The sequence below is a fragment of the Bos indicus x Bos taurus genome, chromosome 1, assembly GCF_003369695.1.
Source record: "Bos indicus x Bos taurus breed Angus x Brahman F1 hybrid chromosome 1, Bos_hybrid_MaternalHap_v2.0, whole genome shotgun sequence".
NCBI lineage: Eukaryota > Metazoa > Chordata > Mammalia > Artiodactyla > Bovidae > Bos > Bos indicus x Bos taurus.
This window is the reverse complement of record NC_040076.1, coordinates 18,339,341-18,366,936: the sequence shown is the minus strand read 5'-3', so window position 1 is coordinate 18,366,936 and position 27,596 is coordinate 18,339,341. Positions and strand designations below refer to the sequence as shown.

General features: G+C 35.3%; 1 protein-coding gene across 5 annotated transcripts in view; it reads right to left on the bottom strand.

Moving 5' to 3' along the window:
- The window catches only part of TMPRSS15 (transmembrane serine protease 15), a 143,387-nt gene extending 126,833 nt beyond the window's left edge, over positions 1–16,554 (bottom strand). For 3 of the 5 annotated variants that reach the window (XM_027545313.1, XM_027545442.1, XM_027545460.1), the window contains exons 1-6: positions 16,296–16,554; positions 12,585–12,715; positions 12,017–12,084; positions 4,649–4,800; positions 2,183–2,227; positions 719–754 (exon numbers count right to left, since the gene is read on the bottom strand). In XM_027545313.1, coding sequence (XP_027401114.1) covers positions 719–754; positions 2,183–2,227; positions 4,649–4,800; positions 12,017–12,084; positions 12,585–12,715; positions 16,296–16,440 — 577 coding nt within the window. In that variant the 5' untranslated portion in view covers positions 16,441–16,554. The remainder of the gene's footprint in view (positions 1–718; positions 755–2,182; positions 2,228–4,648; positions 4,801–12,016; positions 12,085–12,584; positions 12,716–16,295) is intronic. The other 2 variants (XM_027545383.1, XM_027545421.1) reach the window with 2 other exon arrangements.
- Between the last annotated feature and the right edge of the window lie 11,042 nt (positions 16,555–27,596).

Here is a 27,596-nt window from a genome sequence, read left to right as displayed (position 1 = left end):
AAAGATAACAAATGAGAACCTACCGAATAACACAGGGAACTACTGTTTTACTCAGTGCTCTAGTCACCTACTCATTGTTCTTTGGTGACCTAAATTGGAAGGAAATCTAAAAAAAAAGGGGTATATATGTATATGTATAAGTGATTCACTTTGTTGTACAGTAGAAACTAACACAACATTTAAATCAGCCGTACTCCAATAAAAATTTAAAAACAAATACATGCCATGTGTTGGTATAAAATACCCACTTAATGAAAAATTGTTGAATGACTGAATCCAAGGGAACGTTGGTACTGATTTGGCAACCATACCATGTTAAAAGGAGAGAGCAAGTATGTGTCACTTGTATTCAGAGAGAATAATTAGAGAAAAAAGTCCCTCACACCTGATGAAACCTGTATCCTTTCTGGAAAACATTTTGATCCTTTCTGGAAAACATTTTGATCCTACTCTTGGCATGCTTAGCAGAAGATAATAACCATGATTCTAATAGATGGAGGACTAGAGTGAGATTAGATAATACAGGCATTAATTAACCTCAAATATGTTGTTGCCTTTTGGTAAAAATTAGACTAACTATAAACTTTCATGCTTTACTTTTCTTATCTATAATAAGGGTACTGTTAACTGCTGTTTATCAGATAATTCTCAGAAGTCCAAAATGAAACATAACAAAAACTTTTTAAAAAACAAGAGAAATTATATTATTAAAACTGACCTGGGGTTGCCAGAGGAATGCTGGTTGTTAGCTTTTCTGTAAAAATAAATAAAATAAATAAAAATTACATTTTTAAACCGATTATTAGGAATTCCTCCTGTTTAATATTTTATGTGAGAGTTTTTTAAATTACTATGAATTATTAATGTTCATTAACTTAATATATGATTTGTATCTGGATCTAAAAAACAAATCTTTTATGTTTTTTATTGATTTTTATAGTAGTATAGCAGAGGTTTTTAGATGTGTTCACTTTTTTAAGGAAAAAAGATTTTTTCAATAATTAATATAAGAATTCACTTATTTCATAATGGCTGTAGACATAAATGTCCTAGATTAATCTGATGCTATTTGAAATAGGAGCTTGAGATATGCTTAAACTACTGGCCTTGGAGTCCAGAGAATTACTTTTAATTCCTGACTTTGATAAATTTAAACTGTGTGACTCTGGGCACTTTCTTTATTACTTATATATTTTTAAGTAGAAAAAGTATTAACTCTCTACAAAATCATTCTGAGAATTAAATGAGATAATGTTTGTAAAATATAGTACCTAGTAGTAGATACTTCAAATAGATTTTTTAAATATTATAGAAGTGTTCATGATTACAAGTGATATAAAAAGTAATACAGTTATAGTTTTATAACAATTTACAGTTTAAAAAGCACTTGTTTATGAATTTGATGTTTGGGATGACTTCTAACATTTTTAGAAAACTTTTATTATTCACAATTTATGGGAAACAGATTTTCAGAAGGTGAAATGCTCAGTGATTCTGATAGTTGGCAGAGACAGGATTAGTGTTCAGATCTTTTGACTTCAATTTGAATAAGATGTTTACAACAAAATGATTTTACATTTTAAGATAACTCAGGTTAATTTTAAAATGATAATTTCTCAAAGCTCTCTTTTGATAATCAGTATCATCTTGATAAGACAAAGTGAAGTCCTCAATTTTATGAGCCATAGTGACCAATTGTAGTTAGAAAGAGAGAGTGAAGAAAATGCTGGAATAGAGCAAAGTTAATATTAAACTTTAGATTGTCCTTTCCAAACAGTACAATACATTTTGAAAGTTATCATTTCATTATCTTTAGGATTCCTTTCCCTCATTCATAGTGACCTTAGCAATGTCAGGGCTTCATTTCCAAGGCTGCATAATCAGAGTCATATTTTGAGATCACACACGCATCATATATGCATACATATGTATATAGAGTTTGAAATATGAAGGGATGATTGCAATTTGAAATGCATATCCTTGCATATATATCTAAGCATTATGAATCCTGGATACTATGAACTACATTATTCCAGGCCAAATGTATACTTTTTACATTTTTAAATGAAGACTAAATACCTCATTTAGAAAGAGCCACCAGAAAAAAATAGAATCCTTGCTTAATGTCATAAAGTTTTATGGTCACCGAGTTATATATTTTAAAATGTCGTTAAGTACTGACCTGACGTTGTTGCAGGACTTATCGTAGAGAAATTCTCCAAAGAGGCTGGAATAAAGTTGGTTTGAATATAGTGCTTAGAGTATTACAAAACATCGAGTGCAGTTCAAATAGTTATTCAAAGGGCATCTGATCTAGAGTTTCCATTTCATCCTTTCTTACCCTGAACGTTCCTATTTATTTAATTACCATTTGATTATGATACATTCAATGAATTTTCAGAATCTTTATATAGTCTCTCTATAAAATTTATATATAACAGAATATTTCATTTATCTTATCCATTTAAGAAGGATATCTACTTATTCATCATAGTTATATAGAATAATTTATATTTAAGAGAGAGAATCTAATACCCCCGATCTTGTGGGACCTAGAATCAATGGTTTTGCGTGAAACAAATGGATGCCAAAATAATCTGGCACATGATAACATCTATTGAGAACTAAGAACTGTTTAAGAATAAAGTGATTTTCACTTAAAAGATAAAAATAGCTATTTTCTTCACCATTTAACATGTTTAATATTTTTAAAGACACAATGACAGCTATGTTAAAAATAGAGGAAACCAAAGTATATCTTCTGAGAAGCCCTGATCTAATGAATTTGATTTTATTCAAAACAATATTTATAGTAAGTGGGCTAAGAGGTAGGTCTTCTTCTACTAACTAGATGGTTTATTGCATTATTTCCTCATTACTGCATTGTCTTCTTTGTAAAAGACCTGTAACAGTTTCATAAATATGTGGTAGATTATTAATGAAAAAGATAAAATCAATTTTATAAGATTTTTTTCTTAAAGAAGACAATATCTTAATTTTTCATTGTGTTTGGCTTGACAGTTTACTGTATAAAAATCTAAGATGTTTGTGAGATTATTAACCAATTTTAAAATGTAACAAATTTGAAAATTGACATGATGCAAATAAATATTAAAATGAAATACCAGGCTCATCTGTATCCACAATCTCTTCTCTGTAAACCTTCAGCTAAATATGTTTTCGAATTCAGAAATTTTTAGATGTTAGAAAGCTCATCAATATATAAATATCCACTTCAACAGGAATAAATGCACACTCTAAGTAACCTATTGCCAGTTCAAATAGTTTTACTTCAGCATAAGTCAGTATCGATTTGCTCTTAAGCAAATATATAAAGACATGAGTGCTTTGTTTCTTTGATTTTGTGATAGTAGATACAATATTGCAGACCTCTAGCTGCTTTTCTTTACAGCAAGGGCTCATCAAGCACAGTTTACTTTTATCCAGTTTCCTGCTTTATCCTGCTGTGCCTGTTCAGTGAGAAGGCAACTCAAGTTCTTTAGTGCTTCCTCTACTGATGGTTTGGTCCCCTCTGGCACACCTGCTGCAGCAGAGACTATTTTGGTTTTTTGTCTAATTCAAATGGGCTGAAAAATATTACTAACTATTATTAGCTAGAACAAGTGTTTTTTTATCAACACATTTACCCCTGAAAACAATGCTACTACACAGTATCTTTACTATTCCCATTTTCCAGATGAGATAACGAACATACAGAAAATTTTGGTAAACTGCCTTAAATAACACAGCTATTTAGAGGTAGATTCAGTATTCTAGGGGCGTCCCAGGTGGTGAAGTGGTAAAGAATCCGCCTGCCAATGTAGGAGGTTCAAGAGACTCAGATTCAAACCCTGGGCTGGGAAGATACCCTAGAGAAGGAAATGGCAACCTACTCTAATACTCTTGCCTGGAAAATTCCATAGACAGAGGAACCAGGTGGGCCTACCAGAGTGTTGCAAGAGTCAGACACAACTTGGTGACTAAACAACAATATGACTATCAGAAAGTAACCCTGTGTACGAGACAGCAAAAGAGACACTGATGTATAGAACAGTCTTATGGACTCTGTGGGAGAGGGAGAGGGTGGGAAGATTTGGGAGAATGGCATTGAAACATGTAAAATATCATGTATGAAACGAGATGCCAGTCCAGGTTCGATGCACGATACTGGATGCTTGGGGCTAGTGCACTGGGACGACCCAGAGGGATGGTATGGGGAGGGAGGAGGGAGGAGGGTTCAGGATGGGGAACACATGTATACCTGTGATGGATTCATTTTGATATTGGGCAAAACTAATACAATTATGTAAAGTTTAAAAAAAAAAAAGTAATGTGTCACTTTCAGATGGAGGGTTCCTAGAAAACCAGTGTTGTGCTTGGCCAAGGCCAAAAGTGTGATTAGACTCACAAACATTTATGCATGCCAATATTTTCAGAACTTCTTTGGTATTTGATATTTTACAAAGATTTTCTCATTGGCATTTTTTTTTTCTGTTTTCTCCATATTTCACTATCCTTATGTAAATGTGTTACTCATGCAATAAGACAGGTTCCTAAAAGTCCAGGGTGATCCCATTGCTCCTTTGGTACATAGAATTTTAATTTCATGGCTTATTGATTCAAAGTATCAAATAAGGTTCACAGATACCTGTGATATCAATGCTGTTCAAGTCAATGTGGAAAGTGACCAGTTGGCTGGATTTATTTGCTTCAATGCCTTGGATCAGTTCTTCTTTTACATTTTTATCTGACACCCACTGATCAAAGAGAAGGTCAAATATGACTATAATGCTGCCATTTCTGCAAAGCAAAAAGTGACATAAGAGAAAAAACTCAGCCCTCTTCAAATGATTTGCGTTTGGCTCTCTACAGTCATCACCTTGTTAATCCTATCACACTTGTACAAGGAAGGTCATGTCAAGTGTTATCTTTATTTCACAGGTGGAAGAAAGAGAACTTAAACAAGGGACCGTTTCTACAAGAGCACAAGATATATCCAGAATTAGAACCCAATTTTTCTCAGTTCCACAGTAGCACACTAATCCCTAGGCCAAACCACAATCACTTGAGTCAAATTAAACAAAATCACATGATATCATGACATTTATTCCTATTGCACTGTTTGAAAAAATGAGGATTTGTAATTGGATTTTTTATTTTCACTGATGACTTCTAAGTAGGAAGAAGTCTAAAGTAGTTACACTGATTTCAGAAAAAAATTTTTTTTTCTATGTAGTTAACAAAGGCCTGATGGCAAGCTTATAACAACTGTTAATACATTATATCTACTTTTTCTTCTTCATTCTTAATATAAAATATTGAAATATATCCTGACTTAAAAAAGCAGAAAGAAGACAAGCATACATGGGTTACTGGGAAGTTGTGGGCTATACTGTCTCATTGTCAAGAGTTGGATTATGTTGTCTGTTCATCTCTGACCATGATGTTAGAGTTCAGTTATATGACCCAAGTCATCATTTCTTTTCTCCTTCTCTGAAACCTGCATTTTAAAGTTTTCCTCTCACCGGTAATTTGTTTACAGTTTAAAGAATCAAAAAATTAATATTTGGCCAAGTGGAAATACTACAGGGATTTTTGCTCTTTGGTCTATGTTTCTACTTTGCTACTATGCTTTTAAGGGCTTCCCTGGTGGCTCAGTGGTGAAGAATCCACTTGCAACGCAGGAGCCTCGGGTTCGATCGTTGGATCAGGAAGATACCATGGAGGCGGGCATGGCAGCCCACTCCAGTATTCTTGTCTGGACAATCTCATGGACAGAGGAGCCTGGTGGAAAAGAGTTCATAGGGTCGCAAAAGAGTTGGGCATGACTGAAGTGAATGAGCAGGAGCAATGCGCTTTTAGGATACGACTGTTTGGAAAATGAACGCTAGCTCTGGTCTTCATTCTGTACGCTTCAGTAAGCTAAGGCTACTCAGGGTTTACTTGGATCCTTACGAGGCAGACTTAACGGACTTCTCTGGTGGTACAATGAATAAGAAAATGCCTGCTAACGAGAGACGTGGCTCAGGTTCGATTTCTGGTCTGGGAAGATTCTACCTGTTGCAGGGCAACTAAGACCCGAGCACGTCAACTACGGAAGCCGGCAAGCACAGAGTGAGCGCCACAAGAAGCCAACAAAATGAGAAGCCTGCATGCCACAACCAAAAATAAATAAAACCAAAATGCAACCAAAATAATAAATTAATAAAATAAATAAAAATAGTAAATAAAGATAATTAAAATAATATATTAATATAACAAGAAGATAAATGGTAATCAAATAACAAAAATAATAAATAAATAAGTAAAACCAAAATGCAACCAAAAATAAATAAATATCCATTAAAAATAATGGAATATTAAGGAAAAAAAGGCAAACTAAAGAGAACCGAATTTTGCATAATATGTTTGCTATTTCTGAAATTTAGGCATTTAAATTCATATCTGTAAATTAATTAGTTTCTTGAAGGGCTTCATCAACTCCTGAAGGGTTCTTTATGTATCTGTATGTATAAATGTCTTGGTAGAGCCTACTCAAAATGTCCCTGAAAGATCACAGTAGATCACCATTCCCTCTCGGTAGGATATTCCTTTTTAGTTTCTGTGCTTTTATTCAAGTTCACAGTTTAGAAATAATTCCTTTCTATGTAGCTAGGTTTTCATGATTGATGTGAACGGGCTGATCAATAATTGCACATTTCACCTCTATTAAGTATAGAATTTTAAAATGTTAGAATGTTTAACTTTCCAATCATTTGGTTAAATCAAATTATCCAAATCTTTTAAACACAAGGCTCCTTAATAACTATTTACTAAGTAACAATGTCTCAAATTCACCCATACATGTAATCACTTGCTATCCATGATAAAAGTAGATTTTATTACAGACACTGTTTTTACATACTCCTCCACACTTGTGAATTTTTCCATGCTAGTCAGTCTCTCTTTATTTGAGAATAATGCTCCATCTTCACATAACTTCTGCAACCATTGCTCATGTCAATGATAGTTTTATTCATGAGCATGTGACTAGGACCTGGCCAATGGAATATGAGGTAAAACTGATTGCAGACTTCTAGGAAATGTTTCCATATTTAATGTAATAAAGGCTCATAGTGGACTACTACTCTGTTGTTGATTATTATTATGTCTACATGTGATTGCTGGAACTGTTGCATCTATTGTGGAACCATGAGGCAAGTTATGATTGTCAAGCTGCAGATAGCATAATAAAAGATTGAAAACACGTACATTTTTGATCATGTCACAATCATTGTAACACTGAATTAACCTCTTCTGAAACCTACAGATTTCTTGTGATGTCGGATGATAATCTCTTTTGTTTAGGATACTTTCAGTCATGTGTTCTGTTAATTGCTATTTTAAAAATCCTAACAGGCATATAACTCTCAGGTTTCATGCTATATTTATTTAAACAGAAGCTTGAGTAAAGGAAAATGACTCTAGTATTTTTCACCTGATGTTGGCCAACACTAATTTTAGCAATAAGGAGACTGAAACTTAGAATCATATATGTAATTGTGCCTAGAGTTATATAGCTTACTAGTACTAGATGGTGGAGAAGACAATGGCACCCCACTCCAGTACTCTTGCCTGGAAAATCCCATGGACAGAGGAGCCTGGTAGGCTGCAGTCCATGGGGTTGCTAAGAGTCGGGCAAGACTGAGCGACTTCCCTTTCACTTTTCACTTTCATGCATTGGAGAAGGAAATGGCAACCCACTCCAGTGTTCTTGCGTGGAGAATTCCAGGGACGGCGGAACCTGGTGGGCTGCCGTCTATGAGGTCGCACAGAATCGGACATGACGGAAGCGACTTAGCAGCAGCAGGAGCAGCAGCAGCAGCAGTAGTACCAGATACAGGAATAAAACCCAGAAACTCTGTGTCCCAGATGTGTTTTGATATAGTTCTGATTCCCCACCCCCCTGCACTGCTATCAACACCATTATGAACTATTTATTGATACGGAAGACAATATAATACATTTGCCTAGATGCAGGTCCAGGTTTTTATTATCTTGCATTGTTAGCAGAACTTTATATCCAAAGAGATGGGGGAAATGGTTGGTTGGAGTTGGGATGGCGAGTGAATAGTTTATTGCCTCCACATTTTGGGGAAATAGAATCTTCCCTCCTCCTTTTCTCTCCCTCTCTCCTCTCCTGCTCCTCTAATAGCTCTTCATCTTTTTCTTTTCCTTCTCACTTTCTCCATCTTTTCCTCCTCTTCTTCTTCTCTTTTTCCTTGTCTTCTTACCAGTCTTTATCCCAGACTTCTTAAATGAATAGAGTTAAATGTGGTTAAAATAAAGTGAGAGTCAACAATGTCCATTAGTTCCTCTGTCTTCAATTCATCATTGCCAACTCATCCTTGGTTGCCCAGCATATAGTTTTAATCCTGATTAAAACAGATTTTTTCTCTTTATGTAACTTTCACAGATTTAATTTCACTTACTACTTTCTTTTATTTTATTTGAATTAGGAAATAGAAGAGGTAAGGTAATTTTGGCAGAGAGCATACAAATCTGGAATTTCCTTTCACTGAGTTGAAAGTAACCGGATTAGTTTATTTTCAGGCATAAAACATCTTTGTATGAAAGATGTGGGGATTTTTTGGTTGTAAATTATATATTGCATTTAATAATTCATTTGCAAGGACAGGAGTTACATATTCTATACACACAGTTGCATTCTTTAAAATTTGTTTCTTATTCAGTATAAATATTGAGATATGAAAGATATACAGTAGAAATCAGGGAAACCATAATAAACATGTATGCTTTACCTAATAATAAAGTTAAAGCTGTTATGTGGTTTAGTAATCATCTCTATCACAGCTGTGAGATTGAATTTATTTACTAAGAAAATGCGAATTCTTCCTTTAGAAAACAAAAAAAGGAAACAATGACCATTTTCATTTCAAAGCCCTTTTTCAGTGGAATATCTGAGTTCATCCTTTTTTTTTTTTTTTATAAAAAAAGATAAATCCTATCATTATACAGAAAGCCTGTGTGCAATAAATCAAACGTTTCTTATCTCTTATTTTCCTTAATGATATTGATAACCTCTAGGGTTGCTGAGTAAACAAAAAAGTCTTTCCTTTCCTAACTTGATGACTTATCTGTGCTCAAAGGGCAAAATAAGCTTCCTATTGCTACAAAGGGTAAACAGCACTTTATTAAAAGAATCAACTCTTAAATGCTCTTTGGGTCAAAGCATTTTCACAAAGCAGGGTAATAAAAGGGTTTCCAGACATGGGTAGACCATTTGCTTGTCCTGCAGAGTAGCTCAGCACACACACACACATACACACATATGTACACAAAACTTAATGGAGGAGGAAAGAGTTGACATTAAATAATATTTTTAAAAGGAAGAAGAGAGAGGTTAATGACTAAGTGTAGTATTCTGAGTGCTGTAATTTGACCATATACATGTGCATAAAGTGTGTATTTCATTAAAATCAGTAACAAAAAATGAAATAGGCATTTTTAAGGATTTTTAGATGTATTTTTCAGAGTTGATATGGCTACTGTTAGTTGAGAAGTCAGTTATTTCTGTTTCTTAATTTTATCAATCAGTTTAAAGTACAAATACTTTATAAAAGCAATTAAGAGTCTGTCACTTATTTCTATAGGCTTTTCTGATGGCTCAGGTGGTAAAGAATCTGCCTGTATTGGAGACCCGGGTTCGATCCCTGGGTTGGGAAGATCCCCTGGTGAAGTGAATGGCAACTCACTGCAGTATTCTTGCCTGGAGAATCACATGGACAGAGCCTGGTGGGCTACACTCCATGGGGTAGCAAAGAGTCGGACATGACTGAGCAACTAACACTTTCACTTTTTTCTGTAACTGGAATATGTCATTTTATATCACATTAGTTAAAGTAAACCTAAATGTTTGCTTGGTACTTTCTTCCCTGCTTCTAAATTTCTTTTCTCATCCTTTTCTTCTCAGTCTCCCAGAGCACCTACCTATAATTTATCTTACAGACATTTTCATGAAATTCCTTTGCGTTGCATCTTTTAAAAACTCACTTCTGATTTAAAAGTAGTTCAGCTACAACTAGGTGAAAGTTTCTCTATACTGAGGAAGTATATTATTTGAAAATTGTTATAAAATATGTATCAAGGTATAGGCACTATATTGGTCTCCTAGGTAGTTTAAAGGAAGGGAAAGAAATAATTCCTCAGCTCAAATAATTTACAGTTTCAAATATAGTGATTTTACTATCTAGAGAAATGTAAGGTTACTTAATAAATACCAAAGAAAATGCTAGGGTTTTGATAAACTACCAGACCTTATATAAAAGTCTGTATTCAGCAAATTTTCTCAGTTGAGTAAAAACAAAGTTATCCAGCAAGTTGTAAGCAAGAGAAGACAAACAGTTCCATTAGGGAAACTATCCTAATAAACTCTGCACTACATACTGTGCTTAGCGTGGATTTCACTGTGCAGAGCCTTATGAAGGTGAGGAAGAACATGGGATTCCGCTCCTTAAAAGAGATAGTTGCTCAGTCGTGTCTGACTTTTTGTGACCCCATGGACTTAGCCTGCTAGGCTCCTTTATCCATGGAATTCTCCAGGCAAGAACACTGGAGTGGGTAGTCAGTCTCTTCTCCAGGGAAATCTGTGCTAAACCTTTAAGAACTAAATATTAATTGAAGCTTTAATGCAGATCTCCACATTTAGTCCTCTCTAAAACTGGAAAAGAGAAATCAGTTCCACTTACTCTAAAATAGATAATTAACTTAAAGTGAAATAAAATCTTGCATTCATGGCTTTACCTACACAGAATAAATACTGAATAAATATTTTAAAACAATATTTTGAGTAAAATACACAAACAAAAAACACTAATAAATCTTTCCTGAGAGGCCATATGTCTCCTTCTAGCCCTGAAGTTAGGTTATGAAAGAGGTTATCAGAGATCATAAACCCTGGAAAACAGGAGTCAAAGCCTCTCTATTGTGGACAGGAATGAAGACAGGACATGGGGTGGAGTTGACTGGCTACTGAGACTAAGATATCATGAATGTGCTATCTGGGATAAAGAATGATAAAGATAAATAGATAAGTAGGTGAAAAATCGCCTTTTTTTTTTTTTTTTTTTGTATTTGGTAAAATAAAGCTTTGTGCTTTTGTTCATTTTGTTCCAAAAAGAAACAGCAAGGACTAACATTTCCTTCTCCCCATTAACTAATTTGACCTTCTGTCATTGTTCTTCTAAGTATAATCTCTTTTTCTTTGACTTGACCTATCTCTGTTTGGTCCCTGTGAACCAAAGGACTGTTATACAAATGTCAGGACTGTTGTGAAGACCATGTAACAAGTATCTTTGGTGGTAGACTCTCTGGTTTAATTGTTTCTGATCTGAGATAGATTGCGTGAGTGCTCAGTCATGTCTGACTTTTTGAGGCCTTTTGGACTGTAGCCTGTCAGGCTCCCTTATGCGTGGGATTATCCCAGAAAGAATACTGGAGTGGGTTGTCATTTCTTCCTCCATGGATTCTTTCCCACTTAGGGATCAAACTCGCATCTCCTGAGGCTCCTGCAATGGCAGGCAGATTCTTTACTGAGCCACTGGGCAAGCTTGGAAATAAATAAATTAATTAATTAATTAATAAAATACAGTGAGGCTCTTTGTATTCTCCAATGACCTGAAACCCCCTGTGGCTTCCATTGGATATAGGTTAACTGTCAGACTCCTAGACATCTGCATAAAAGCAACCTCACTCTTCTTCATGTGTCTCTGAAAGATTTTGTACTCAAGTGACGGAAATATGTTAATATGAGATCAATTATCTAGCATTGTTATTTTCTACCAATATAAAAGTCTATACTGTGCCACTTTTCTCAACCCTCCCAGAAAATGTTGAAAATTTAAAATATTCCATTTTCTCCAAAAATTGTGATGCTCTATTTACAAATATTAACAAGAGATTACTATGTTGTGATTCTGTGCTTTCTATTTATATAAAAATTTTGAGCTATACTCACTCAAATTGTAAAACTCTTGAGTTTTTATATTCATTTTTCAGATTACTTGATTGAAAGATATCATCTATCTGAAAGTTAAAAAGACATATTAAATTTAATATGTTATTTATTAAGTAAACTAGTAAACAAATTTAAACAAAATAACTTTTATATAGGACTATTTTGGGGTACTTTCCTTCTCTGTGATGATACATTTCATATATTTAAGTATCCTGAGCAATTATATTTATTGGCTGATTTTTTTCAAAGAGAATAAGATCTATGTGGGCTTCCCTGGTGGCTCAGATGGTAAAGAATCTGCTTGCAACTTGGGAGACCTGGGTTCGATCTCTGGGTTGGGAAGATTCCTGGAGAAGGGAACAGCTACCCTCTCCAGTATCCTAGCCTGGAGAATTCCATGGACAGAGGAGTCTGGCAGGCTACAGTCCATGGGGTCACAAAGAGTCAGACATGACTGAGTGACTTTCACTTTCACTTTCAAGATCTATGTATCTCTAGCAAGTAGTTAGTGAAATTATGTTATGAAATTTTAACATAGTTAAAGAGAGAAAGAGAAAAAGTCTCCTACCATTTGCTGAATGTCAAAAGCAAGAACTTTGAAGTCCACTGAGAGTTTGTCTTGCAAATGAGGATTATAAGTAGCTCCGGATATTATTTTCAATGTCCCTCTGGCTTCATGACTTTTTCCAAATGCTGCATCTAGATGAATTTATTAGAAACAAAACTGAAAATGTGAATGATGAGTAAGAAAATATGCACATTCTGGTTAAGACACAGAAGTAAAGTTCTTACTTAATGTGCTGACTCTGGAGTTCTTGCTTTTTCTTTTTAGTCTTCCTGTTTCATCATCAGCTGCTTTTATCCTTTATTTTTTTTCTTAGCTATCTAGTTGTTTTAAAAGATTGAAAATTAAAACTTCATCTCTGTCCCATTATAATTTTTTTTCTTTTCTTTGAAATCTAACCAACTCTGCAGACTTCCAAGTTTTGTTTTGTTTTTGTTGGTTTGTTATTGAGATTCCTGTCAGAAGATACAGGAATGATCAACTTCCACCAATTATGGGAACTGATTCAGGGAAACATGGTGAGAAAGGCACCATTAAAAGTTTTGTAGTTGCTTTCAGATACTTCTTGAACACCTAGAATCAAGGGACACTGCTGGTTTTCTACATGTGGATTGCTGTGAGGATTTCAGTATGTGCATTACTTTGAAGCATAGCTTTGAAACTACTTCTTTCATTCTAATAATTATAAATTTGACATGTGTAACCTTTTGCCATTAGATGGGGACTGTCATTATTGGAGAAGTTTTTGAGAATGCTGCAGAAAATATAATTATCTCAATATGAAAAATATGTTTAAAAAAGCTAACAATTTGGGTAGGGACGTGGGAAATAAAATATGCCATTAAGTCCAATACAATACTATTATGTGATTATTTTCCTTGAATGTCTGTTCAAAATGAATTGCTTCAGATGAAGCTCATACAATGATGAGATCATTAATAAATGTGCTAATAATGATGCATTGACCTGATATGAAAAGATGCTATTTCTTTTTTTTCCAGCTGGGGAAATTGGGGCTTAGACTCACTAAGAAAATTTTTCAGTGTTAAAGAGTGACAGATATGTAATTTGGACAAAGGACTGACTGACTTCAAACCTCAAGATCTGTCATGCTGTGCTGTGCTTAGTTGCTCAGTCATGTCTGACTCTTTGTGACCCCATGTCAACTGTAGCCTGGAAGGCTCCTCTGTCCACGGGGATTCTCCAGGCAAGAATGCCATTCCCTTTTCCAGGGGGTCTTCCCAACCCAGGGATCAAACCCAGGTCTCCCATATTGTATATATTGACACAAATCTCTTAGTTCAGAAGAAACTTTTAGAATTAATATTTTAAACAGTACTCAAAATTTAGATTTGTGTATTTAAAACACAAGGAAAGACTGAGGAACTGTCATGAATTTCCAGAGACTGAGGAAACATGGAAACTAAATACAATGTAGGAATCTGTACTGAATCCTGAACAAGAAAAGCCATTAGTGAAAAAACTGGTGAAATTTGAATAGAGTGTTTAGTCTAGCTAATATTATTGTAACAATTTTATTAATTTCTTGGTTGTAATAGTTGTATATATATATACTAGATACTGACTTGAGGGGAACTTGTATGAATGTATAAAATAATTCTACAATTTTTACAACTTTTTGAAATCTAAAACAATTTCCAGTAAAAGTGTTAAGTATATTAAAGTGTATAGTATGAAATACATAAAAGTAAGTACAAAGTAAACTAAAGATTGAAGGCAAAATGAGAAGAGGGCAGCAGAGGATGGGTTTTAGATAACATCACCGACTCAATGGACATGAATTTGAGCAAGTTCTGGAGACAGTGGAGGACAGGGAAGCCTGGCATGCTGCAGTCCATGAGGTCTCAAAGAATCCAACAGGCTTAGCAACTGAAGAACAACAACAAATATTGAAGTATGTATTGAAAGTGTGTCTTATATCCTGTGGTGTAGTGTTATAGTGAAGCGAAGTCGCTCAGTCGTGTCTGACTCTTTGCGACCCCGTGGACTGTAACCTACCAGGCTCCTCTGTCCATGGGATTCTCCAGGCAAGAATACTGGAGTGGGTTGCCATTTCCTTCTCCAGGGGATCTTCCCAACCCAGGGATTGAACCCCGGTCTCCTGCCTTGCAGGCAGAAGCTTTAACCTCTGAGCCACCAGAGAAGCCCTGGTGTAGTGTTATAGCTTTATTTCAAATCTCTTCTTATATTCAGTTGTTCATGATTAAACCACACAAACTTTTAAAAGTATTTATTCTTTTATTTTCCTGGTAAAAAACTAACTTTTGTATTTTTATTGAGTATGAAACATTCCAATGGACTTCCAAATGATTACATGTCCTTGAAGGTATTCACAGGGCATTTAAGACCAAAGTGGTCACTTTTCTAAAAGGCTCAGTGAACTTCTAAAATTTATTTAATTTTATATCCACAAGCCTTCCTTCTCTTTGTATATAGCTATAGTAGTAATATAAACCAGGGATTATATTGGAATTCTTTTATAAAACTATAAATCATGTTTATTGTTTCTAATTTAAACTTATTTGCTTAAAGGAAAAGAACTAACTCAAAGGTTGAGAATTTTCTCAGTAAAACCAAAATCACTACCATTAAATGGTTTTGAAGGAATTAATATACCATATAACTCATCATTTTATAAAAATGTGAAAATTTTCTCAGAAAAAATAAATCCAATATTCAAGGTTTTTGCTATGCTAACATTTTTAAAAAAATCATATAAATGAATGAATGGTAGAGTGCACATTATCCAGTTAGATTATCTAGCTTGTACTACCTGGCAATGCTGCAAATTGAAACAAGTTACCTAAATTCTGCCTCTGGTTTTTCACTTGTAAAATGGGTGTATCAATAGCAACTAACTCATAGGTTTGTTGTAACAAGAGAATACATTTGTAGAGCTTTTAAAAGCAGTTGGTACAGGTAATTTGGACTTCCTGGCTGGCTCAGATGGTAAAGAATCTGCCTGAAATGCAGGAGATCTGGATTTGATCACTAGGTTAGGAAGATTCCCAGGAGAAGGGAATGGCTACCCACTCCAGTATCCTTCCCTGGAGAATTCCATGGGCAGAGGAGGCTGGTGGGCTACAGTCCATGGGGTCACAAAGAGTTGGACATGACAGGTCAGCTTTCACACACAGGTCATTTAGCTCTAAAGAAGAGGTTTTTATTTAGTTATTTATTTTTTCTGTTAATCACAAATTGCTACTCAGGCATCTTGAGACATTTATAACTCCACAATTATACCAAGGTTCCCTTATATTGTTATAATTAAAATTGATGTACTAATAAGAATGAAGATATAATTCTCTAGAAATAAGCAATATTTTTCTTTAAATTGGCCTATTTAGCCACTATTATAGTCAACAAGGTTTGAATATGTTTATGAGTTAAATTCTATCAGAACAGACCCAAAGGCTATGAACCTACTTTGTTATATGTTGACACTGAGAATCTAATCATTTTTTAATTTTAAATACTTAGTCTCATATTCAAATTCTGAATTAAATTTAAAATTATATACCAACTTAAAAAATTCCTATGATGTGAGCTAAGGTGAAGCATCTGAATGCAATATAAATACCTTGGCAGGAAATCAATCACAGCAATGGATACAATATGCTGGCAGGATTCTGGAGACTGAAGTGTATATATTCACCTGTGAGCACTTTCTGTAGCCAACCTTATGTAACTTACCTTTTACTGATCCCTGGATTGACAGCCAGGACACGGCAATTAATCCAGCACAGAGCGCCACCAATATGACAAAGAGAACGGCAAACATGACTTCATAGGTGGTGAGAGAACGGTGCCTTGATGGTACACTTCGCTTTGACCCCATTTTTGGTTTTTGAAGGTTTGCTACTCTAAGGACTCTGGAAGAGCACAGAAGCTTGCAGCAGTTGAAGAGCAGAAACTCTCCAGTTTTCAAAGTTTTGTCAAACAACAAATCTACATTAGTCTTACTAGTCAGTGTATATGAGTGTGTATGTCCCTTTGGCAGCATTATGTCTCTATACATTAACTAGCTTTAATCTTTAAGAAGTTAATCTTTAATAAGATACTAGTGAGTACAGAGGTGTTTAGAGTTATAAATGTTAATCACCCAAGCAGGTCAGTGTCAATGTGAATGAAGTTAACTGCATGTTGTAAACAAAAATGAAACTTTATCACTTTGAGAACTGGTAGAAGAAATATGAAATTCATGATAGTCAAATTAATCATTGGGCACACACATGATATTTGTAGTAAGTCCCTAACAGATCAACCTTCTACCCTCTGACTCAGGTCATTATTAAAGCATTTTTCCTGTTTTATGTAGGTTTAGACATTCTAAAGATAACTTTTAAACACAGATAAATAGCCTAATATATATATTAACACTTATACCTGTCTTCCCGTCCTTCCTCTATCCCACTTTCTTTCTCTCTCTCTCGCAATATATATATATATATATAGCAGGAGGCCCGGATTTGACCCCTGGGTGCAGAAAATTCCCTGGAGAAGGGAATGGCAATCCACTCCAGTATTCTTGCCTGGAGAATTCCATGGACAGAGGAGCCTGGTGGGCTACAGTCCATGGGGGTCACAAAGAGTCAGACACGAAACAATCACAAATTTTGCGATCTTCACTATGTCACCCATCTAAAGTTCCACAATGTAAGGGAGTATTGATCTAACCTAAAGGAAAGTCCACATAAACAAGGCATCACATGCCAACATTTTCATGTCCTCACGTAGTTATCAATGAACAAGAGTAACTGCTGTGGGAGGAATTAAGCATTTGTTTCTCTTTTAAGGAAGTGTTCTGGGTGGGGAAAACATTACTCACTTGCCTTGAACTTTACTATTTTAAGTATCCCAACAATAATGACAGGACAGGTTGAGATAACCACGCTCATGACGATAGTTACGTGAAAACCAAGACTGTCCTGTGATAATAAAAGTACACTTCATCATGAGGCCTTCCACACTTTGAATAACAATTAATTTAGAATTAAAATTAATAAATAAAACCAAACTTGTTCTGAAGTAAGCCAATTTGTCTCTAGTTCTGGCAAGTAAAACTGGTCAGAGGCAAGGAAGTACTAGGTCTAGGGTTAATGTGTTGAAAGTGTGGCCTATTATATTGGCTCAAATAAGCAATAACTTATTTGTTTCTTCTTTACTCTTGAACAAAAAGAACCACATGTTGCTCTCTGAAAGCCTTGCTAATAAAAAGTGGAATATAAATAAATAAAGGTATGTCATGGAATATATTTATATTTTTTATTTAACTGAGTTCATACTAAGTATTCTTGATCACTTTAAAATACACATGAAAAGAGAGAAACCATGGATGGAGTTGGGAGAGCTTTATCTTTATCATGTTCTAGGAGATGATTCTAACGACTGGTGAGACACTCCTATACAATGGGAGACCTGAGAGGGTCCCCTTGAATTTGGGGAGTCAGGAAGATGGAGATAAATGACTGTCTTCTTCATTATAGCTGTTGCATTGGCAATTGCTTTCAGAAAAATCGAGTAGAATTTTCTTTTTACTTTATATAAGGGAAGAAAAATAGCAAAATTTGTTCATGCACCATCCTCCACATAGGGCAATAATATACATTAAACAGAAAATTGAAAATCAGCAATTATATACTTATGTTCAGAAATGAAATCAGCATTCATATTATAATTTTTCCTCAAATTATATGCTTTAAGTGACTATGCTTATTATGTTCAAATAAATGAGTGGAAGAATAGCTTTTCTTTAAAAAGACGTTGATATATGAAGGACAGACTGAAAGAAGACGAATAGGTTAATGTGAAAAAGGACAAATTATATGTCTTGAAACTGAAAAAATTACTAAAATAAAATGGAACTTGTCATGCTGTGCTGCACTCAGTTGCTCAGCCATGTCTGACTCTTGGCGACCCCATGGACTGCAGCCTGCCAGGCTCCTCTGTCCATAGATTCTCCAGGCAAGAATGCTGAAGTGGGTAGCCATGCCCTCCTCCAGGGGGTCTCCCAAACTCAGGGATTGAATGCAGGTCTCCTGCATTGCAGGTGTATTCTTTACTATCTGAGCCACCAGGGAAGCCCAAGAATACTGGGGTAGATAGCCTATCCTTTCTCCAGGGGAACTTCCCAACTCAAAAATCGAACTGGAGTCTCCTGCATTGCATGTGAATTCTTTACCAGCTGAGCTACCAGAAAGAAAGAAAGTGAAGTTGCTCAGTCATGTCCCACTCTTTGTGATCCTATGGACTGTAGCCTGACAGGCTCCTCCATCCATGGGATTTTCCTGGCAAAAATACTGGAGTGGGTTGCCATTTCCTTCTCCAAGGGATCTTCCCTACCCAGGGATCAAACTCAGGTCTCCCACATTGCAGGTAAGCTCTTTACCATCTGAGCCACAGGGAAATCCCCCAAGCTACCAGAGAAGCCCAGAACTTGCCATCTCAGATAACAAACCTCATTACACAGTTATAATAAAGAGTGAGTGATATTGGGCCAAGAGTGAAAAAATATCTCAGTGAAACAGAATAAGGAATTCACAAGCAACTTGATTCATATATGGAAATTTCATATGTCAAAAAGATAGTCTTATTAATATGTGAAGAAGAATGCTCTTTCATAAATAATGCTGGGTCATCAGGTTATTCTTCTACGGATATAAAGTTAGATCTTTATCTCACATCATAAGAAAAATAAATTCCAGGTGGATAAATAAACCAAAAACTATAGAAATTGTCATTTTATTAAAAATGTGAACTAGGAAGAATATTGATAAATTTAGCCAATAATAACACAAACTGGATTTTAAACAAAGACATACAATGAAAGTAAAAACAAAACACAAAGTAGATTGCTTCTTTTTTTTTTTTCATTTTTTTTACTGTGTATGTTTTTATTTGGCTACAACAGAACAGAACTGAGGCCAAGATTTTTTTGTGAGTTTCTCAAATTTATTTGGAAGGTAATCCAAACAAAGTCCATGAGAAGAGTTGGGAAGTGAAAAGTGGGGAACAATAAAGGCAATAAAACTATATAATCAAGCCAGAAACCACCGTAGGCTCAGGAACATAATCCTGCTGTGGACTGTGTGAAACAGAGAGAAAAGTCCTCAGGATTATCCCAATTAATGGGCAAGGAAGCAGGGATGTTTATTAACCAAATAGCCTTGCTCACTGGCAGAAAGTAGTTTCTGGGGCTTTAACTCTCCTACTTTCAGCTCACCCAGTGTGTGTACAGAACATTCATGAAAAATTGCTTTCAGTTTGCAGAGATGAATCAGAGCATATGTAGGAAGGACCCTTACAGTTTCCAACCGAGAAAATACTTTCAAGAGTTCATGTGGCGGATTCATTTTGATATTTGGCAAAACTAATACAATTATGTAAAGTTTAAAAATAAAATAAAATTAAAAAAAAAGAATTCATGGAGAATTTCTGCTAAATAACATTTAAAAGACAAACACCAGGCAATTAACAAAAGCACAAATCCTAACAAATTTTAAAGAAATAAAACACAAAACACAAATGTCTATAGGCAGTCAATTTTAGTAGATGGTCAACTTCAGTAATAATTATAGAATTCCAATTAAAATTAAAAAATGAAATATTATTGACTTCAAATATACTAGCAACATTTAACATCCTTAGTATTGCTAAGCAGTGGCAACTATTAACTGTGAGAAAGAAAATTAAAATCATATTGAAGAGCAATTTGGTAGTATCTATCAAAACTAAATATACATGTAGAATTTGACTCCCAAGTTCATCTTATAATTATACCTCCTAGAGAAACTCTAACACATCCAGATAATGAGACAATATGACAATATTTACCATGAAACTACCTTAAGCCTCACAAAGTAGAGAGAAATCTTGTGTCCATCAATAGGGAAATGAATTGTACTTTTTACATGATAAAATATTATTCACATTATAAGTATACAAACCAGAGCTCTATGTAGCAGTTTGGAAATAACCAACAAACTTTTTACATAAAGAAACCAGTTAAACCCCAAGATCTAGCCATGTCCACCAAAGGAGAGACAGACAGACAGACAGATAGAACATCCTTTCAAATGTTGCTGAATACATATTCTTTTCAAGTGATGTGGAACATTCTCCAGGATAGATCAAATACTAGACCAGAAAACAAGCCTTATCAAATTTAAGAAGACTGAACTCATATTAAGCATTTTATGAGATGAGACTAGAGACTGTGAACTAGAAGTCAGCTACTATGTAGCACACCTGGGACTAATGTATCATTGTATGTCAAATTATATTTCAATAAAAACAAGAAAGAAGTTGCAGAAGAATATATGCAGTGTTAAACTTTTTAAAGTAAAAAAAAGAAAATAATTTGTTTAGGAATGTAGTTACATGTAATGAAAGTTTACATATGAGTGATAAATTAAAAATTCAATATAATGATTACTTTTAGCTAAGAACAGGATTGAATAGTGTGGGAATGGAATACCAACCAAGGGGACTTCAACTGTATTTGAATTGTGTTGATTCTCTTAAAATTTTTGAAATAAATTAATGAACCATGTTAACTTGACAAAATTAGATGATTGGGACACATGAATTAATAGTTTTGCATTATTCTAATATATGTATGGTCTTCCCAGGTGGCTCAGTGGTAAAGAATCTGCCTGTCAATGTAGGAGATGTGAGTTCCATCCCTAGGTTGGGAAGATCCCATGGAAGAAGAAATGACAACCCACTTCAGTATTCTTGCCTGGAGAAAATCCCATGGACAGAGGAACCTGTTGGGCTGCAGTCCATAAAGAGTCAAACACGATTGAGTATGCACACAATATATGTATGTCTGTGTGTGTGTGTGTGCACACTCAGTCATGTTTTATTTTTTGTGACCCCAAGAACTACAGCTCACCAGGCACCTCTGGCCATGAAATTTTTCAGGCAAGAATACTGGAGAGAGTTTATATATATATATATATATATATATATATATATATATAGGCTTCCAAGGTAATTCAGCTGGTAAAGAACCTGCCTACAATGTGGGAAACCCTAGTTTGATTCCTGGGTCAGGAAGTTCCCCTGGAGAAAGGATAGGCTACCCAATCATGTATTCTTGGGCTTCCCTGGTGGCTCCGATGGTAAAAAATCTGCTTGCAGAGTTGACCCCTGGGTTGGGAAGATCTCTTGGGGGAGGGCATGGCAACCCATCACAATATTCTTGCCTGGAGAATCCCCATGGTCAGAGAAACCTGACCAGCTACAGTCCATGGGGTTGCAAAGAGCTGGATACTACTGAGCAACTAAGCACAGCATATATATATATATATATATATATATATATATATATATATAATGAAAGGGGAAGCATATGATTGAAGTCTCTGTTATATTAGTTCCATCTTATTTAATAACAACTTATTTAATAACATCTTATTTAATAACAAATAAGTTTAATCTTATTTAATAACAACTAAATTTTAAAAACCTTTATGCCTAAGGCTTTTTACTTTGAGAAATGTAGAAGTCATAGAAACACCTGACCCTACTTAACTCAAATCATTGAATATTTATAAGTAAAACATATATTTTAAACATATATTAAAATGTAACCATATATGCTAAAATGATCTAGATGAAGTAGAAACAAATAAGTAGGAAAAAACATCTGGCATGGTTAATGAAGAGAATATATAGCTCTGGAAAAGTAAGGATCATTTATATTCTTAATGAAGTTTTCAGTGAGGAAAACAATTGTGACCACTTCAGTGATGGGAATGACACATTTCAATTAAGTGAAAAATGAAGTGGGAAGAGACTTGAAGATAGTGAAAAATGTAGTAAGTAGGGCTAATATTGAACTTTTAAGAGTTCAGTATTGAACTCCTGAGTGATACTGCAAGCATTTTAGCCTATAATGAATGAAAGGTTAAGAAAAAAACAAACAAACAAACAAAAAACTGAGAAAATTGAATCTATAAACTCTTGTTAATATTATTGAAGCAAAAGAACTGGAGGGTTAAGAATCATGTTATATAATATAGTCCATTCATTTGCTAAATGTGATTTTATGCTCTGACTGTGTAAGTAGCTGTAGTAATTACAAAGAGTTTCTTAAGATTAAGGCCCTGAGCATTAATGAAACATTTCTTCCATTATTCAATAAGATGTGAGAAAGTCCTAATAGCTTTCACCTTTAAATATGCAAAATTCCTGTGACCGTGGTCTGTTACTGGAAAAATTTCTTGAATGAATATTAAATTTAAAAAAAAAGCTAATATAAAATAAGAAGAGCAATATTGCTCACCAGGAATACTTTTGGTGATTCTACAGATGATTTTTTTTTTCTCTGAAAATGTGTTCAAATAATCCAAAGTGGTCAGTAAATTAACACTTTGATGACTTTTATGATACATGATTCAAAGACGACTGAGCTGTATGAAATACACATTTGCTTGTCTCCATGCTGGTGTATTTGTTTTCTTTACTTTTTCTTTTCTTTTTTTTTTTTGACTTTTCATATAATTTTAACACATTATTCTAAAACTTAATTAATGAGTCTCTTTTTATTTTAGATGTTGTAAGGGTAGAGTAATCTTTCTTTGTGTAATATCTGAGGACTTTGATAAATATCTCTGGGGTGAAAGAAGATGGGATTTAGGTCCTTAAATATTTTTGTCAATGAACATCTTTAGATACTGTAATCACAGACATTTGTTCACTAGGTAATTTTTTTTTTTATAGTTTTGACACTTGAAGAAAAACTTGACTGAATGTGAAGTGTGGAACCATACCATCCTTCCCTCAGAAGCTTGTAGATACTCTTCCACTAGTCTTTGGAAACAATTATTGAACTAGTTCTCTTTTATTACCCTTTCATTCATCTTTGATTGGATGCCCATCATGATTTGCCAGGTGCATGTGTTATTTTTAGGGCTGATGGATTTTATATTCCCTGAGTTTATTTATATGTGAGAAACCTTCCTCTTTCTTTCATACTTGAGTGATACTTTTCTGGGGATCATATGCATGGGTAAATAACAAGTTTATTTTTTTCTGGGAATTCTGAAAATGTTTTTCTAATAATTAATCTTTGCTTTTTGGTATTTGTTATCAATTTTGTACCTTTAAGAACCCAATCTTCAGTACCTAATTTTACTTGGGAGCGAGATTACTGGCTTGACTGCTCTGTCCCCCTTTGGACTCACCTTTCTCTCCACTAGGTCGCCTCTGTCTCCTCCCTCCCCCCTCTCTTCTCTACCCAACTCTCTGAATCTCTGTGTATTCCAGACGGTGGAGGACACTTAGGGAACTGATTACTGGCTGGATCTGTCTCTCTCCTTTTCATTCCCCCCTTTTATCCTCCTGGCCACCTCTGTCTCCTTCCTCCTCTTCTCTTCTCTGTATAACTCTATGAACATCTCTGAGCAGTTCAGACTGCGGAGCGCACATAAGGGAGTGATTACTGGCTAGCTTGCTCTCTCCTCTTTTGATTCCACCTCATATCATTCAGGTCACCTCTAACTCCCACCTCCCTCTTCTCTTCTCCATGTAACTCTGCCAGCTTCTCTGGGTGTCCCTCACTGTGGAGAAACTTTTCATGTTTAACCTAGATGTTTTATCAACGGTGCTGTATAGAAGAAAAAGTCTTGAGACTACTGTAAAAATAAGACTGAAAACCAGAAGCAGGAGGCTTAAGTCCAAATCCTGAGAACATCATAGAACACCTGACTCCAGGGAACATTAAGCGATAGGAGCTCATCAAACCCCTCCATACCTACACTGAAACCAAGCACCACCCAAGGGCCAACAAGTTCCGGAGCAAGACATACCACGCAAATTCTCCAGCAATATAGGAACACAGCCTGGAGCTTCAATATACAGGCTGCCCAAAGTTACTCCAAATCCATTGACATCTCATAACTCGTTATTAGACACTTCATTGCACTTCAGAGAGAAGAAATCCAGCTCTACCCACCAGAACACCGACACAAGCTTCCCTAACCAAGAAACCTTGACAAGCCACTGATACAACCCCACCCACAGCGAGGAAACTCCATAATAAAGAGAACTCCACAAACGGCCAGAATACAGGAAGGCCACCCCAAACTCAGCAATATAAACAAGATGAAGAGACAGAGGAATAACCAGCAGGTAAAGGAACAAGGTTTTGCCCACCAAACCAAACAAAAGAGGAAGAGATAGGGAATCTACCTGATAAAGAATTCTGAATAATGATAGTGAAAATGATCTAAAATCTTGAAATAAAAATGAAATCACAAATAAATAGCATGGAGGAAAGGATTAATATTGTCTTTTTGACACAGAGCAAAACTAGAACACATTTAAAGCTAATCAATATCTTATTTTTGAATGACATGCTTTACATCTGCTTAATTGCCTAGAGAATTCTTTTTTCATGCTTAAGTCTCAATAGGAAATAAGTTGGCATTGATTATTATGAATTGAATTTTCTTGGAATGTTGCGTACCTTTTTCAGTTTCCACTTCATCTAAAAATTAATCTTCTTTTATTAAAATTAAAAAAATTTTGTGTTGTTCAATTTACTGGATATCTTACTGGGAGTTGGAGCCCAATTATTTTGGTTGTATTATCTTAGTAATTTCTTTATATTTATAAATTTCTCCTAATTATTACCATATCTGTAAGTCTCTCATATATTTTAATTATATACAATGTTCAATTCTATGCATTCTGTTCTGTTGTTTCTAATTTATTGATAGTTTGTATAATGCTATTGATTCAGATTGCAGTTTTTTTTTTTAAGTAATCTTTCTCTTTTAACACGTCTATGTTTTATGGCAACCCTACTCCAGTACTCTTGCCTGGAGAGTCCCACGGACAGAGGAGCCTGGTGGGCTGCAGTCCATGGGGTTGCTAAGAGTTGGGCACGACTGAGAGACTTCACTTTCACTTTTCACTTTCATGCATTGGAGAGGGAAATGGCAACCCACTCCAGTGTTCTTGCCTGGAGAATCACAGGGACAGAGAAGCCTAGGGGGCTTTTGTCTATGGGGTCGCACAGAGTCGGACATGACTGAAGTGACTTAGCAGCAGCAGCATGTTTTATTATCTTATTGTTGATTTATTACTATCTTGAACTTATTTTCTTATTAACATATTTTTTAATAAGTAATACTGTAGAAGTCTGAGCACTGAAGAATTGATGCTTTCAAATTGTGGTGCTCAAGAAGACTCTTGAGAGTTCCTTGGACTGTAAGGAGATCAAACCAGTCAATCCCGAAGGCAATCAGTCCTGAATATTCATTGGAAAATCTGTTGCTAAAGCTGAAGCTCCAATACTTTGTCCACGTGATGTGATAGAGCTGACTCATTGAAAAAAGACCCTGATGCTGGGAAAGATTGAAGGCAAAAAGAGAAGAGGGCAGCAGAGGGTGAGACTGTTAGATAGCATCATCAAATCAATGGACATGAACTTGAGCAAACTCCAGGAGATAGTGAAAGACAGAGAAACCTGGCATGCTGCAGTTGTAAAGAGTTGGACATGATTTAGCAACTGAATAACAACAACAAAACTGTAGAAGACTTTCCTTTGGTTGAAACTGCTTCTAGAGTCAGATTTTTGGACAACGTTTTATAAATTAGTCTCTTCCCTTCTCCCTTCTTTCCTTCTGAGATATATTTGAGTGGCTGCCATGCTATTTCTTTTTATTTGGTTTGCTTAGTTCGCTTAGACTCTTTCCCATAGTTTTCCCACAGAGTGGGTGAATTCTCCATGCCTTTGTAGGCACTACATTTTGAGGAATTTATACAATATGCTTTTTTTATTTTTTGTAAACTGAGGGGTTGGGAGAAGGTTTTGAGGATAGAGAACAAACTCATAGGAAGCTATCTATTCCATATTTATGACCATTCATATTTCTTTCTCTCCTGCAATTTTGTCAAATAACCTACAGCAACGTTCACCCTGTACTAATGTGGGGGTTTATTCTATTTGTGAATGTGTGTGAGGTACAACTGTGCTTTATACTCTTTTCTACAAATTTGTGAATAGTGCTGAGAGATTACAAGGCCCTATGGTTTCTACTTGTCTCCACTGAGATGCCCTGGCAGTCAGTAGTCACTAGGGATCGCTGTGCTGGGTGCTAAGTTGCTTCAGTGTGTCAGACTCTTTGCAACCCCATGGAATATAGCCCACAAGGCTCCTCTGTCCATGGGATTTTCCAGGCAAGAATACTGGATTGGGTTGCCAGCTCCTTCTCCAGGGGATCTCCTTGACCCAGGGATCAAACCCACGTCTCTTATATCTCCTGTTTTGGAAGGCAGGTTCTTTACCACTGCTGCTACTTGGTTCACCAGTTACAGATTGCAAGATATTAAAAAAATTAAAACTATTTTTGGTTCTCTTGAGCAATCCTGGGAGCTCCCCTGATGGACAGTGGCAAAGAATCCTCTTGCAATGCAGAAGACTCAGGATCCCTGGGTCAGAAAGATCTCTTGGAGGGGGAAATGACAGCCCAGGATTCTTGCTTGGGAAATCCTATGGACAGAGAAGACTGGTGTGCTACAGTCCAAAGGGGTGTGGGAAGGATAGGGTTTGTTAGGTAACTAATAGAAAAAGACAGGTTGAGCCTCATAATATTCTTGCTATTGGACAGACATTTTGCCGGGAACTTTGTTCATTGCTGTTGTCGTTTGTTTGTTTGCTTTGTTTCTGCACCACCCCATGCCCCCTTCCATTGGTGAGTTTCAGCTTATAACTAGTTTATGACTCATTTAATTACATTCTAGAGAAAGATGTGTTAAGCTTCAACTTCATTTCAGACTTTACCCAAAAGTCTATCCAATGTAATTTCAGACCTAAAGACTGTACAAATTTTATTCAACTAAAACTATACCTAAACATTAATTTATATATCATATCAAAAGTTCTTGGCTCTGAAAAAGTCTGAGGATACAATATTACTAAGTTCATTTATGGACCATGTTTTCAGCTAAATATTAGTTTACGAAAAGGTACATCCATGA